Source organism: Salmo salar, unplaced genomic scaffold (assembly GCF_965601325.2).
Source record: "Salmo salar unplaced genomic scaffold, fSalSal1 ptg000206l, whole genome shotgun sequence".
NCBI classification, from domain to species: domain Eukaryota; kingdom Metazoa; phylum Chordata; class Actinopteri; order Salmoniformes; family Salmonidae; genus Salmo; species Salmo salar.
The window spans coordinates 791,850-807,500 of NW_027675329.1; the positions used below are offsets into that span (position 1 = coordinate 791,850).

Sequence of the window (15,651 nt, forward strand, 5' to 3'; positions counted from 1 at the left end):
TAATGAATCAGATTACATGGAGAGGGGGGACCCAATCCTAGATCATAATGAATCAGATTACATGGAGAGGGGGGGACCTGATCCTAGATCATAATGAATCAGATTACATGGAGAGGGGGGACCCAATCCTAGATCATAATGAATCAGATTACATGGAGAGGGGGGACCTGATCCTAGATCATAATGAATCAGATTACATGGAGAGGGGGACCTGATCCTAGATCATAATGAATCAGATTACATGGAGAGGGGGACCTGATCCTAGATCATAATGAATCAGATTACATGGAGAGGGGGGACCTGATCCTAGATCATAATGAATCAGATAACATGGAGAGGGGGGACCTGATCCTATGTCATAATGAATCAGATAACATGGAGAGGAGGACCTGATCCTAGATCATAATGAATCAGATTACATGGAGAGGGGGGACCTGATCCTATGTCATAATGAATCAGATTACATGGAGAGGAGGACCTGATCCTAGATCATAATGAATCAGATTACATGGAGAGGGGGGACCTGATCCTAGATCATAATGAATCAGATTACATGGAGAGGGGGGACCTGATCCTAGATCATAATGAATCAGATTACGTGGAGAGGGGGAACTGATCCTAGATCATAATGAATCAGATTAGATGGAGAGGGGGGACCTGATCCTATGTCATAATGAATCAGATTACATTGAGAGGAGGGACCTGATCCTAGATCATAATGAATCAGATTACATGGAGAGGAGGGACCTGATCCTAGATCATAATGAATCAGATTACATGGAGAGGGGGGACCTGATCCTAGATCATAATGAATCAGATTACATGGAGAGGGGGACCTGATCCTAGATCATAATGAATCAGATTACATGGAGAGGGGGGACCTGATCCTAGATCATAATGAATCAGATTACTTGGAGAGGGGGGACCTGATCCTATGTCATAATGAATCAGATTACATGGAGAGGGGGACCTGATCCTAGATCATAATGAATCAGATTAAATGGAGAGGGGGGACCTGATCCTAGATCATAATGAATCAGATTACATGGAGAGGAGGGACCTGATCCTAGATCATAATGAATCAGATTACTTGGAGAGGGGGACCTGATCCTAGATCATAATGAATCAGATTAAATGGAGAGGGGGGACCTGATCCTAGATCATAATGAATCAGATTACATGGAGAGGGGGACCTGATCCTAGATCAGCAATCCAACTCTGGGACACTGCCTGTATGAAACAGAACACATAGTTATAAAGTGTAGTTACAGCAGGTATTTACTGCCATCTAGTGGAAGATACCAATAAAACACTTTATTTTCAGGGTGGGGAGACGGCTGATTGAAACCGAAAGTAAAGTTGTTCTTTTGTTCAGGATCCATTTTGAGACGACAGAGCAGAAAACACTACATGGAGATTATTGAAAAATAAAGTAAGTATTTCTGAACAATAATTTATTCTATTGGACAGAGTAAGATAATGAATACTAGGAATGAGATATTACTAGTTAGTAGAACTGCTACTTGAGCTGAGTTGCTGACAGACAGCAGTTTTCAAAGTGGAAACTAATCAGTAGGTCTACATGTTATCAGTAAAACGTCTGGTAAAGATGGCGGAGGAGCTTTTACATTATATGGTTTTATGTTTATCTCAGGGTTTCTCAATCCTTTTGTTCTTACCAGCACTTACACACCTGATTCAACTAATCATCAGATATTTTAAGACAGTTTAATATTTGAGGCATACAAATGAACATTCTCAAATTAAAACATTTTGGGTTTGTAGGCCTGTTAACAATTATTAACGTCCTACAGTAACTCACATTTTGGAGGAAAAAAAACACAGCTAAACTTGGTTACGAGTAAATGATATGTTTATCTAAAATAATGTAAGAGAGATGTCTTGAAGAAACGCGTCTGGGTTTAGAACTCTGTGTCTCAGTGCCCTGCGACGGTGGGAAGTTCGTTTTGCATGGCCCGGTGCTACAGGCGAGTGGATATTTATTTTAAGGACCAATGAAATGGTCTAAAATGCGTAACCTCTGCACACCCGGGGAGCTGGGCAATGCAAAACAAATTCACCCAGTGACCGTTACTTTATTTCCTTATATGAAATTGAAAGTAACTTTGTAGCCTACGCAGTTACAAAATGTCTGTTGAAACTGTGGCTCATTTGTCTCTAGAACGTTAGAACAGTGGTGGAAAAAGTTCTCAATTCTCATACTGGAGTTAAAGTAAAGATACCTTCATAGAAAATGACTCAAGTAAAAGTGAAAGTCACCCAGTAAAATACTTCTTCAGTAAAAGTCAAAGTATTTGGTTTCAAATATAATTAAGTATCAAAAGTAAATGTAATTGCTAAAATATACTTAAGCATCAAAAGTAAAAGTAAAGTAGTGATAATTTAAAAATCCTTTTATTAAGCAAACCAGACGGCACAATTTTCTTGTTATTTTAATTTACGGATAGCCAGGGTCACACTCCAACACTCAGACATCATTTAAAAATGAAGCATTTGTGTTTAGTGAGTCCTCCAGATCAGAGGCAGGGATGACCAGGGATGTTCTCTGTTTAGTGAGTCCTTCAGATCAGAGGCAGTAGGGATGACCAGGGATGTTCTCTGTTTAGTGAGTCCTCCAGATCAGAGACAGTAGGGATGACCAGGGATGTTCTCTGTTTAGTGAGTCCTCCAGATCAGAGGCAAGTAGGGATGACCAGGGATGTTCTCTGTTTAGTGAGTCCTCCAGATCAGAGGCAGGAGGGATGACCAGGGATGTTCTCTGTTTAGTGAGTCCTCCAGATCAGAGACAGTAGGGATGTTCTCTTGATAAGTGTTCAAATTGGACCGTTTTCTGTCCTGCTAAGCATTCAACATGTAACAAGTACTTTTGGGTGTCAGGGAAAATGTATGGAGTAAAAAGTACATAATTTTCTTTATGAATGTAGTGAAGTAAAAGAGAAAGTTGTTAAAAATATATTTCTCAAAGAGATAATGAATGAATGAGAACAATTGACATTCAAGAATTAGTCACTGTGTTGACCACAACCAACATGCTGGATCTCTGTTTAGTTGTCACTGTGTTGACCACAACCAACATGTTGGATCTCTGTTTAGTTGTCACTGTGTTAACCACAACCAACATGCTGGATCTCTGTTTAGTTGTCACTGTGTTAACCACAACCAACATGCTGGATCTCTGTTTAGTTGTCACTGTGTTAACCACAACCAACATGCTGGATCTCTGTTGAGTTGTTACTGTGTTGACCACAACCAACATGCTGGATCTCTGTTTAGTTGTCACTGTGTTAACCACAACCAACATGCTGGATCTCTGTTTAGTTGTCACTGTGTTAACCACAACCAACATGCTGGATCTCTGTTTAATTGTCACTGTGTTGACCACAACCAACATGCTGGATCTCTGTTTAGTTGTCACTGTGTTAACCACAACCAACATGCTGGATCTCTGTTTAGTTGTCACTGTGTTAACCACAACCAACATGCTGGATCTCTGTTTACAGGGGTCAGTGCTCTAAAATGAGTCTCTCTGGGGAGAGAGAGGAGGGGGGCTCTGCCTCTAAAATGAGTCTCTCTGGGGAGATAGAGGAGGGGGGCCCTGCCTCTAAAATGCGTCTTTCTGGGGGACATGACACCAAAGCTAAGCGGTAAGATGACAATTTTATGAAGAATTGATTTAGTTTATTTCCTAAATAATTAGCTATCTTAAGGTGAATGCACTTACTGTAAATCTCTCTGGATAAGAGCATCTGCTAAATCAGGGGTTCTCAATCCGGGGTCTGCGGAGGTACTGCAGGGGTTCTGCAGGAAGCGTGGGGAGTGGTGGTGGATCCAGGGAGAAAACTAAACTAATATTCTGAAATGTCATTGTGGTCTTATGTTCCCATCTATTGGAATTATTTAGCAACTGCAGTAGTACTGAAAAAATGTGTTATTCCTTACTAAAGTAGTAATTACTGAGAATTACTAGTTAATTGTATCACTTACAACCATAAAATAACCACTTATACCATAACAAACAATTAAACTGACATAAACCAAAATCACTATATATGTAGTTATTTAGTTAATTACCAAATTGAGCCGGTCGGTCACATTTGAGAGTGAGGGAGATATATAGCATTTTGCATAAAAAAACATGATTTTTGTCTCTCTGAAATGAAACCATCAAGTGATTGATTTGAAACAAATCCTTGTCTGTGAGACATGTAATAATTAATACATAATTTCTTTAAACAATAAAAGCTCATTTCTGTAAAGTGATATGTTGCGTTTTGGAACTCTTCTTATGTTCCCCATCTGAGATCAGAGTAGATGAGAGATGTAATGTTTGTCTCTGTTGTGTTGAAGACCAATCAAGCAGGAGAGACCAGCCTCCCCTGTACCCAGCTGTGTGTCCATGAAGAGTGACCAGTCTATGGGTCTACCTATAGAGTTTAGAGAGGGAGACTTTTCTACTGAACAAAGGTAAGAAGAACTCATGGTTCATGGTCAGTGAGTTAAACAACACTGTCTCTAGTCATTTCTCCTCTCCCATTTTCACATTTCTTTTGGTTGTTTTCATAATCCATAGGCTAATCCTTTAGTCCATTTTCATAGTCCTAAAACAATATTAAACAAACACAACGTTCCCTCTGTGTGTGTGTGTGTGTGTGTGTGTGTGTGTGTGTGTGTGTGTGTGTGTGTGTGTGTGTGTGTGTGTGTGTGTGTGTACTCTCCCTGGATGAAGAGATATAATCTCTATCCTGATTGCCTAGTCACTTTTACTCTTACCTACATGTACATATTACCTCAACCACCTGGTACCCCTCCACATTGACTCAGTACTGGTACTCCTTATAGTCTCATTATTACCTCAACTACCTGGTACCCCTGCACATTGACTCAGTACTGGTACTCCTTATAGTCTCATTATTACCTCAACTACCTGGTACCCCTGCACATTGACTCAGTACTGGTAATCCTTATAGTCTCATTATTACCTCAACTACCTGGTACCCCTGCACATTGACTCAGTACTGGTAATCCTTATAGCCTCATTATTACCTCAACCACCTGGTACCCCTGCACATTGACTCAGTACTGGTACTCCTTATAGTCTCATTATTACCTCAACTACCTGGTACCCCTGCACATTGACTCAGTACTGGTACTCCTTATAGTCTCATTATTACCTCAACTACCTGGTACCCCTGCACATTGACTCAGTACTGGTACTCCTTATAGTCTCATTATTACCTCAACTACCTGGTACCCCTGCACATTGACTCAGTACTGGTACTCCTTATAGTCTCATTATTACCTCAACTACCTGGTACCCCTGCACATTGACTCAGTACTGGTACTCCTTATAGTCTCATTATTACCTCAACTACCTGGTACCCCTGCACATTGACTCAGTACTGGTACTCCTTATAGTCTCATTATTACCTCAACTACCTGGTACCCCTGCACATTGACTCAGTACTGGTACTCCTTATAGTCTCATTATTAGCTCAACTACCTGGTACCCCTCCACATTGACTCAGTACTGGTACTCCTTATAGTCTCATTATTACCTCAACTACCTGGTACCCCTGCACATTGACTCAGTACTGGTACTCCTTATAGTCTCATTATTACCTCAACTACCTGGTACCCCTGCACATTGACTCAGTACTGGTACTCCTTATAGTCTCATTATTACCTCAACTACCTGGTACCCCTGCACATTGACTCAGTACTGGTACTCCTTATAGTCTCATTATTACCTCAACTACCTGGTACCCCTGCACATTGACTCAGTACTGGTACTCCTTATAGTCTCATTATTACGTCAACTACCTGGTACCCCTGCACATTGACTCAGTACTGGTACTCCTTATAGTCTCATTATTACCTCAACTACCTGGTACCCCTGCACATTGACTCAGTACTGGTACTCCTTATAGTCTCATTATTACCTCAACTACCTGGTACCCCTGCACATTGACTCAGTACTGGTACTCCTTATAGTCTCATTATTACCTCAACTACCTGGTACCCCTGCACATTGACTCAGTACTGGTACTCCGTATAGTCTCATTATTGTTTGTTTTAATGTGTTCTGTTTGACTGGTACTGTATATATAGACATATTGATGTTTTATTGTGTTACTGTTTGACTGGTACTGTACATATGGACATACTATAAAGTATGTGCATCAATAGACTCTGAAGGATTCAAGTGGAACTGAGATGAAGTGAATCAGTATCTGTATGTGACAACTCAATATTAGGAGGGTGTTAATGTTTTCACATTTATTTTGTTTGTTGATGTTTGTTGATTTATGTAATGTCACATAATTCAATGTTTAATTAATGTAATGGCACATATTTTAATGCTTTATGTCAGCATATATTTTAGTGCTTTATGTAATGTATTTTATCTATTGAAATATGGTTTTATATATTATATATATTGTAGTTTGATGGTGATTCATTATGTTTTCCAGATTCTCTAACCAAACTCTGAGATCAGTCTCTCCAGTACCCAGTCATCTGTCCATGAAGAGTGACTCCTCTATGGATCATCCTATACAGTTTAATAATGGATCAGGGACCTTTGACCCCAGGTAAGTTACTGGTCAGAATTGATGATATTTCTATTGAAGAGGAGAACCTTCAAGATCTGAAACCAGATGTATTTTGTGTATCTGAGTATATACTGTAAAGCATCTGCTTATCATTTGTTGTTTATGTCATATATCTTTTATACAGTGAGTGTACAAAACATTATGAACACCTGCTTTTTCCATGACGTAGATTGACAAGGTGAATCCAGGTGAAAGCAATGATCCCTTATTGACGTCACTTGTTAAATCCACTTCAATCTGTGTCGATGAAGGGGAGGAGACGGGTTAAAGAAGTATTTTTAAGCCTTGAGACAATTGAGACATGGATTGTGTATGTGTGCCATTCAGAGGGTGAATGGGCAAGTCAATATATTTAAGTACCTTTGAATGGGGTTTTGTGGTAGGTCTCAGGCACAAAATTCTAGTAATGGCGTTGTGGACATGTTATTCATTCCAGAGGCTACTACCACACTCAGACAGCACAGTATACTGATCCCAGCTGTCTGTCTATGAACACAGTATACTGTTCCCAGCTGTCTGTCTATGAACACAGTATACTGTTCCCAGCTGTCTGTCTATGAACACAGTATACTGTTCCCAGCTGTCTGTCTATGAACACAGTATACTGATCCCAGCTGTCTGTCTATGAACACAGTATACTGTTCCCAGCTGTCTGTCTATGAACACAGTATACTGTTCCCAGCTGTCTGTCTGTCTATGAACACAGTATACTGATCCCAGCTGTCTGTCTATGAACACAGTATACTGTTCCCAGCTGTCTGTCTATGAACACAGTATACTGATCCAAGCTGTCTGTCTGTCTATGAACAGTGACTTCTCCATGCATCATCCTGTTAATTCCAGTGGTGGAAGATCAATCACCTTTGACCGAAGGTCACCACATTTTGAGAATCTTCAAGATGTCATATAGATATGTTGTTGTAATTTGTAATTTGTTGTAACTGAGTTTATTAGAGTAATTACTGCACCCTCTTATATCTCTGTAGTGGATGGTCTACTCTGTTAGAGGATCAGTATCTCTCCTTTATCTCTGTAGTGGATGGTCTACTCTGTTAGAGGATCAGTATCTCTCCTTTATCTCTGTAGTGGATGGTCTACTCTGTTAGAGGATCAGTATCTCTCTCTCTCCTTTATCTCTGTAGTGGATGGTCTACTCTGTTAAAGGATCAGTATCTCTCTCTCCTTTATCTCTGTAGTGGATGGTCTACTCTGCCAGAGGATCAGTCCAGGTGTGCAGTGTGCCAGCAGGTTCTGAGGGATCCAGTCTCTATCACCTGTGGACACAGGTTCTGCAGACAGTGCATCACCAGATACTGGGAGAAACCTGCTCCTTCAGGAGACTATGACTGTCCTCAGTGTAGAAAGAGATCCAGAACACTTCCTGTACTACAGCACCTGAGGGAACCTAATGATGCAAGAGGCTCTGAAAACAGTAAGACCACTTGCAGACCTGTGCTAAGTCAATACCTCAATATGATTTAAATGTAGTTAACTACAATAATATGAGATAATATAAGTTACTGTAGTTGTGGAGGCCCACATTTCATCCTGTCAATGACTGTGTCTGATACACATCCATTTTACTCCTCCCTTGTAGTGGATGACAGCCTGCAGAGAGCTATAGTAAACCATAAAGACAGTCTGCAGAGAGCTATAGTAAACCATAAAGACAGTCTGAAAAGGAGGTATGAATGTGTGATAGAAGGCATGGAAACAGCAGGGAACCAAACTCCCCTCAACAGGATTTACACAGAGCTCTACATCACAGAAGGAGAGAGTGAAGGGGTTAACAATGAACATGAGGTGTGGCAGCTAGAGACAGCATCCAGGACACCAACCTCACATGACACAGCAATCCACTGCAATGACATCTTTAAACCCTTACCTGGCCAAGAGAGAAGCATCAGAACTGTGCTGACCAAGGGCATCGCTGGCATCGGAAAAACAGTCTCTGTGCAGAAGTTCATCCTAGACTGGGCTGAAGGGAAGGCAAACCAAGATGTGGAGATCATATTTGTGCTTCCTTTCCGGGAGCTGAACTTGATCAAAGATCTCCAGTACAGTCTTCTCAGGCTTTTAAATGACTTCCACACAGAACTAGACATAGGCAATGCAAAGAAACTCACTGCCTGTAAAGCTATGTTCATCTTTGATGGTTTGGATGAAAGCAGACTTCCATTAGATTTCCAGCACAATGAAAAGGTGTCTGATGTCACCCAGACATCATCTGTTGATGTTCTGCTGACAAACCTCATCAAGGGGAATCTGCTTCCCTCTGCTCTCCTATGGATAACCTCCCGACCTGCAGCAGCCAATCAGATCCCCCCTAAGTGTATTGACCAGGTGACAGAGGTACGAGGGTTCAATGACCCACAGAAGGAGGAGTACTTCAGGAAGAGATTCAGTGATGATGACCTGGCCAGCAGAATCATCTCACACATAAAGACATCAAGGAGCCTCCACATCATGTGCCACATGCCGGTGTTCTGTTGGATTTCTGCAATAGTCTTTGAACACATGTTGAGTACAGACAAGAAGAGAGAGATGCCCACGACTCTGACTGAGATGTCCATACACTTCCTGCTCATTCAGACCAGCCTGAAGAACCAGAAGTATCATGGAAGAGATGAGATGGATCAAGAGGAGCTCATGGAGTCAGATAAGGAAATTCTTCTGAAGCTGGGGAGGCTGGCGTTTGAAAATCTGGAGAAGGGTAATCTCATGTTCTATGAAGAAGACCTGAAAGAGTGTGGCCTTGATGTCAAAGAAGCCTCAGTGTACTCAGGAGTGTGCACACAAATCTTTAAAGAAGAGTCTGTGTTATTTCAGAGAGTGGTGTACTGCTTTGTTCATCTCAGCATTCAGGAGTTTCTCTCAGCTGTCTACATGTACCATTGTTACACAACCAGGAACATGGATGCACTGAAGCCCTTCCTCAAGAGAAAGTCTAGAGGTGCGTCTGAAGAGCTAACCTTGCATGAGCTGCTGAAGAGTACCGTGGATAAAGCCTTGGAGAGTAAGAATGGACACCTGGACCTTTTTGTCCGCTTCCTTCATGGCATGTCACTGGAGTCCAATCAGAAACTCCTACGAGGTCTGGTGGCACAGACAGAAAGCAGTCCGGAGAGCGTCCAGAAAACAATCCGATCCCTTAAGGTGATGCAGAGGAAGAACATGTCCCCTGAGAGGTGCATCAATCTCTTCCACTGTCTGATAGAGATGAAAGACCATTCAGTACAGAAGTTCATCGAAGTGTACTTGAGGTCAGAAAAGAGATCCAAAAACCTCACACATGCTCAGTGTTCAGCGCTGGCCTACATGCTGCAGATATCAGAGGAGGTTCTGGATGTGTTTAACCCAAAGGAATACAAGACATCAGAGGAGGGTCGTAGGAGACTGGTCCCAGCTGTGAGAGGCTGCAGGAAAGCTCTGTAAGTATCACTGTAAATATCGCACACCAAAATAAATTGTAGTTATAGCAGTATTTTCATTGGCTGACTGGCTCTGTAAGTAATCATGAGACTATCCCACAGACCAAACTTTACTGAATGTAGGAACAACAGTATTTTCATTGGCTGACTAAACTTTCTATCAGCTGAAAACTCTTAAACTACAAAACAAACTAATCAGTAAAGTTGTAGCATTGAGCCATGAATGCACAGCCTCTACATTATTCGTGCACCATAACGGTGTAAGCTAGGAAAGCTGAGAATAACTTTTTAATACAACCTGTATGTCATTGTATTTCTTCTGTGTTTGCAGACTAGCTGGCTGTAAACTCACAGACACATCCTGTGAAGTGTTGGCCTCAGTTCTCAGTTCAAACCCCTCACACCTGAGAGAGCTGGACCTGAGTAACAATGACCTGAAGGATTCAGGAGTGAAGCTGCTCTCTGCTGGACTGGGGAATCCCCACTGTAAACTGGAGACTCTGAGGTCAGTATTCCTGTAGTTGGTCAACAAGTGATAACTGTTCACCAGATCCACATGTGTTTACCAGACACATAGTCCACACCATATGTGTTTGGACAGTGAAGCTTACAGTTTTAAATGTGGTGCTATGCTCCAGCATTTTGGATTTGAGATGTTTCATATCAGGTGACAGTACAGAATGTCACCTTTTATTTGAGGGTATTTTCATACATAGCTGTGTTACTGTTATTAAGAAAGGAAAGCACTTTATGTATTTAGTTCTCCCATTTGAAAAAGTTGTACATATTCGGACAAATTCACTTATATTGTATTAAAGTTGTCATAAGTTTAGTATTTAGTCCCATGTTCCATGCCTGCAGTGATTACATCAAGCTTGTGATTCTACAAACTTGTTGAATTCATTTGCAGTTTGTCTTGGTTGTGTTTTGGATGATGTTTTTCCTAATAGAAACTGATTGGTGAATAATGTCCTGTCATTTTGGAGTCACTTCACTTGTATTGTCAGTAAGAATAGAAGATGTTTCTGAACACTTCTACATTCATGTGGATGCTACCATGATTATGAATAATCAGGAATGAATCGTGAATAATGATAAATGAGAAATTTACAGAGGCACAAATATCAGACCCCCTCTGTTATTGGTGTTATTCTGTATACTTCTGGCCCTTCTTTGGACACTGTGTTAACTAACCTCCAGACGAGCTTCAATGCCATACAGCTCTCCTTCCGTGGCCTCCAACTGCTCTTAAATACAAGTAAAACTAAATGCATTCTCTTTAACCGATAGCTGCCTGCACCTGCCCGCCTGTCCAGCATCACTACTCTGGACGGTTCTGACTTAGAATATGTGGACAACTACAAATACCTGGGTGTCTGGTTAGACTGTAAGCTCTCCTTCCAGACTCACATTAAGCATCTCCAATCCAAAGTTAAATCTAGAATTGGCTTCCTATTTCGCAACATAGCATCCTTCACTCATGCTGCCAAACATACCCTTATAAAACTGACCATCCTACCGATACTCGACTTCGGCGATGTCATTTACAAAATAGCCTCCAATACCCTACTCAATAAATTGGATGCAGTCTATCACAGTGCCATCCGTTTTGTCACCAAAGCCCCATATACAGTGGGGGAAAAAAGTATTTGATCCCCTGCTGATTTTGTACGTTTGCCCACTGACAAAGAAAGGATCAGTCTATAATTTTAATGGTTTATTTGAACAGTGAGAGACAGAATAACAACAAAAACATCCAGAAAAACTCATGTCAGAAATGTTATAAATTGATTTGCATTTTAATGAGGGAAGTAAGTATTTGACCCCCTCTCAATCAGAAAGATTTCTGGCTCCCAGGTGTCTTTTATACAGGTAACGAGCTGAGATTAGGAGCACACTCTTAAAGTGAGTGCTCCTAACCGCAACTTGTTACCTGTAAAAAAAGACACCTGTCCACAGAAGCAATCAATCAATCAGATTCCAAACTCTCCACCATGGCCAAGACCAAAGAGCTCTCCAAGGATGTCAGGGACAAGATTGTAGACCTACACAAGGCTGGAATGGGCTACACGACCATCGCCAAGCAGCTTGGTGAGAAGGTGACAACATTTGGTGCGATTATTCGCAAATGGAAGAAACACAAAAGAACTGTCAATATCCCTCGGCATGGGGCTCCATGCAAGATCTCACCTCGTGGAGTTGAAATGATCATGAGAACGGTGAGGAATCAGCCCAGAACTCCACGGGACGATCTTGTCAATGATTTCAAGGCAGCTGGGACAATAGTCACCAAGAAAACAATTGGTAACACACTACGCCGTGAAGGACTGAAATCCTGCAGCGCCCGCAAGGTCCCCCTGCTCAAGAAAGCACATATACATGCCCGTCTGAAGTTTGCCAATGAACATCTCAATGATTCAGAGGACAACTGGGTGAAAATGTTGTGGTCAGATGAGACCAAAATGGAGCTCTTTGACATCAACTCAACTCGCCGTGTTTGGAGGAGGAGGATTGCTGCCTATGACCCCAAGAACACCATCTCCACCGTCAAACATGGAGGTGGAAACATTATGCTTTGGGGGTGTTTTTCTGCTAAGGGGACAGGACAACTTCACTGCATCAAAGGGACGATGGACGGGGCCATGTACCGTCAAATCTTGGGTGAGAACCTCCTTCCCTCAGCCAGGGCATTGAAAATGGGTTGTGGATGGGTATTCCAGCATGACAATGACCCAAAACACACGGCCAAGGCAACAAAGGAGTGGCTCAAGAAGAAGTACATTAAAGTCCTGGAGTGGCCTAGCCAGTCTCCAGACCTTAATCCCATAGAAAATCTGTGGAGGGAGATGAAGGTTCAAGTTGCCAAACGTCAGCCTTGAAACCTTAATGACTTGGAGAAGATCTGCAAAGAGGAGTGGGACAAAATCCCTCCTGAGATGTGTGCAAACCTGGTGGCCAAATACAAGAAAGGGTTTTGCCACCAAGTACTAAGTCATGTTTTGCAGAGGGCTCAAATACTCATTTCCCTCATTAAAATGCAAATAATTGTATAACATTTTTGACATGCATTTTTCTTGATTTTTTTGCTGTTATTCTGTCTCTCACTGTTCAAATAAACCTACCATTACAATTATAGACTGATCATTTCTTTGTCAGTGGGCAAACGTACAAAATCACCAGGGGATCAAATACTTTTTTCCCCCACTGTACTACCCACCACTGCGACCTGTACGCTCTCGTTGTCTGGCCCTCGCTTCATACTCGTCGCTAAACCCACTGGCTCCAGGTCATCTACAAGACCCTGCTAGGTAAAGTCCCCCCTTATCTCCGCTCACTGGTCACCATAGAAGCACCCACCTGTAGCACGCGCTCCAGCAGGTATATCTCTCTGGTCACCCACAAAGCCAATTCCTCCTTCGGCCGCCTCTTCTTCCAGTTCTCTGCTGCCAATGACTGGAACGAACTACAAAAATCTCTAAAACTGGAAACACTTATCTCCCTCACTAGCTTTAAGCACCAGCTGTCAGAGCAGCTCACAGATTACTGCACCTGTACATAGCCCATCTATAATTTATCCCAACTACTTCTTCCCCTACTGTATTTATTTATTTAGCTCCTTTTCTCCCCATTATTTCTACTTTGCACTTTCTTCCACTGCATATCTACCATTCCAGTGTTTTACTTGCTATATTGTATTTACTTTGCCACCATGGCCTTTTTTTGCCTTTACCTCCCTTATTTCACTTCATTTGCTCACATTGTATATAGACTTATTTTTCTACTGTATTATTGACTGTATGTTTGTGTAATATCCTTGTTTGAACCAAGTATTGAGTTTATTTGTTATAATTAATTGGTATTATATTTAAAAGATGATTGAATTGCTCCTAAACTGTAATGTTGTTAATGCATTATGCTTTTTGAAGAAATATTTATTTAATGTATAAGTGAATAGTTTGTTTTACTTTGAAGTTTAGGTTTTGACCAATAAGGTCGCTTGTTAAGTTGTGGCCAATGGGAGTTGACCTGGTTAACGGGAGGGAAAAAGACGTTGATGAAAGGATGGACGTTTTACCTCAGGACGGTTGGTGAAGAAAAATTATAAAAGAAGACGACAGAACTACAACAAAACCCATAGCTACTAAGACATGAAGGGAAATACATGTTTTATTTAATAAAAGAGTTGTTATAATTTAGTTAAAACTTAGTAAAGACTGAAGCTACCGTCTCGTCGTGGAGGTATTAGCCAGCTAGAGGTTAGCCTAGCATCGTGTGACACCGGGAGATAATTGCTTGGGAAGCTTAACGAGTTGGTGTTGCCATGGGGATATCGGTTACTAAGGAGTACTGTCTGCATGGGTAGCTGTGCTGCCTTGGACTTGGTGAGGAAACCTGCATGGAACTGCCATACTTCGCTGAGGGAATATCTACCATGTAGTGAGTAACCACAATGTGAGGTGCTTATAAATAAATACATTGGTAATGGTGAGAGGTTAGCATGTTTTGTTGTATCCTCTGTTATTGGTAATGGTGAGAGGTTAGCATGTTTTGTTGTAGCCTCTGTTATTGGTAATGGTGAGAGGTTAGCATGTTTTGTTGTAGCCTCTGTTATTGGTAATGGTGAGAGGTTAGCATGTTTTGTTGTAGCCTCTGTTATTGGTAATGGTGAGAGGTTAGCATGTTTTGTTGTAGCCTCTGTTATTGGTAATGGTGAGAGGTTAGCATGTTTTGTTGTATCCTCTGTTATTGGTAATGGTGAGAGGTTAGCTTGTTTTGTTGTAGCCTCTGTTATTGGTAATGGTGAGAGGTTAGCATGTTTTGTTGTAGCCTCTCTGTTATTGGTAATGGTGAGAGGTTAGCATGTTTTGTTGTAGCCTCTGTTATTGGTAATGGTGAGAGGTTAGCATGTTTTGTTGTAGTCTCTGTTATTGGTAATGGTGAGAGGTTAGCATGTTTTGTTGTAGCCTCTGTTATTGGTAATGGTGAGGAGTTAGCATGTTTTGTTGTAGCCTCTGTTATTGGTAATGGTGAGAGGTTAGCATGTTTTGTTGTAGCCTCTGTTATTGGTAATGGTGAGAGGTTAGCATGTTTTGTTGTAGTCTCTGTTATTGGTAATGGTGAGAGGTTAGCATGTTTTGTTTTAGCCTCTGTTATTGGTAATGGTGAGAGGTTAGCATGTTTTGTTGTAGTCTCTGTTATTGGTAATGGTGAGAGGTTAGCATGTTGTGTTGTAGCCTCTGTTATTGGTAATGGTGAGAGGTTAGCATGTTTTGTTGTAGCCTCTGTTATTGGTAATGGTGAGAGGTTAGCATGTTTTGTTGTAGCCTCTGTTATTGGTAATGGTGAGAGGTTAGCATGTTTTGTTGTAGCTTCTGTAACTTTCTCACTATTATTCATGATTCATTCATGATTTTTCTTAATCATGGCATCATCAGGATGCTTTTAGTAGTGTTTAGAAACATGTTATCTACTCACTTGTAAATAAAATGACTCCAGTCACCATCTGTAATGAACACGATGGGAGACAGAGAGCTGGTTTCAAGCGCAGGGCTCAGCAGGTGTTTATTGTAAAGGACCACAGGAGGAGG

The 15,651-nt window shown here is 41.3% G+C and overlaps 1 protein-coding gene across 3 annotated transcripts; it reads left to right on the forward strand.

Annotated features, from left to right (window-relative positions):
- Positions 1 to 1,361: 1,361 nt before the first annotated feature.
- On the forward strand, positions 1,362 to 10,600 carry LOC123735857 (NLR family CARD domain-containing protein 3-like). Of its 3 annotated transcripts, XM_082971159.1 has the most exons (7): positions 1,362 to 1,432; positions 3,522 to 3,665; positions 4,369 to 4,485; positions 6,492 to 6,611; positions 7,829 to 8,064; positions 8,230 to 10,063; positions 10,395 to 10,600. In XM_082971159.1, exons 2-7 carry the CDS (start codon positions 3,538 to 3,540, stop codon positions 10,582 to 10,584), a joined length of 2,625 nt encoding a protein of 874 aa, XP_082827285.1. In that variant the 5' UTR covers positions 1,362 to 1,432; positions 3,522 to 3,537; the 3' UTR covers positions 10,585 to 10,600. The 3 variants fall into 3 exon arrangements, with proteins under 3 accessions (XP_082827285.1, XP_082827286.1, XP_082827287.1); XM_082971160.1 differs by lacking the exon at positions 10,395 to 10,600 and having other exon boundaries at positions 8,230 to 10,067; XM_082971161.1 differs by lacking the exons at positions 1,362 to 1,432; positions 3,522 to 3,665; positions 4,369 to 4,485; positions 6,492 to 6,611 and adding an exon at positions 7,412 to 7,505 and having other exon boundaries at positions 10,395 to 10,599.
- Positions 10,601 to 15,651: the final 5,051 nt, after the last annotated feature.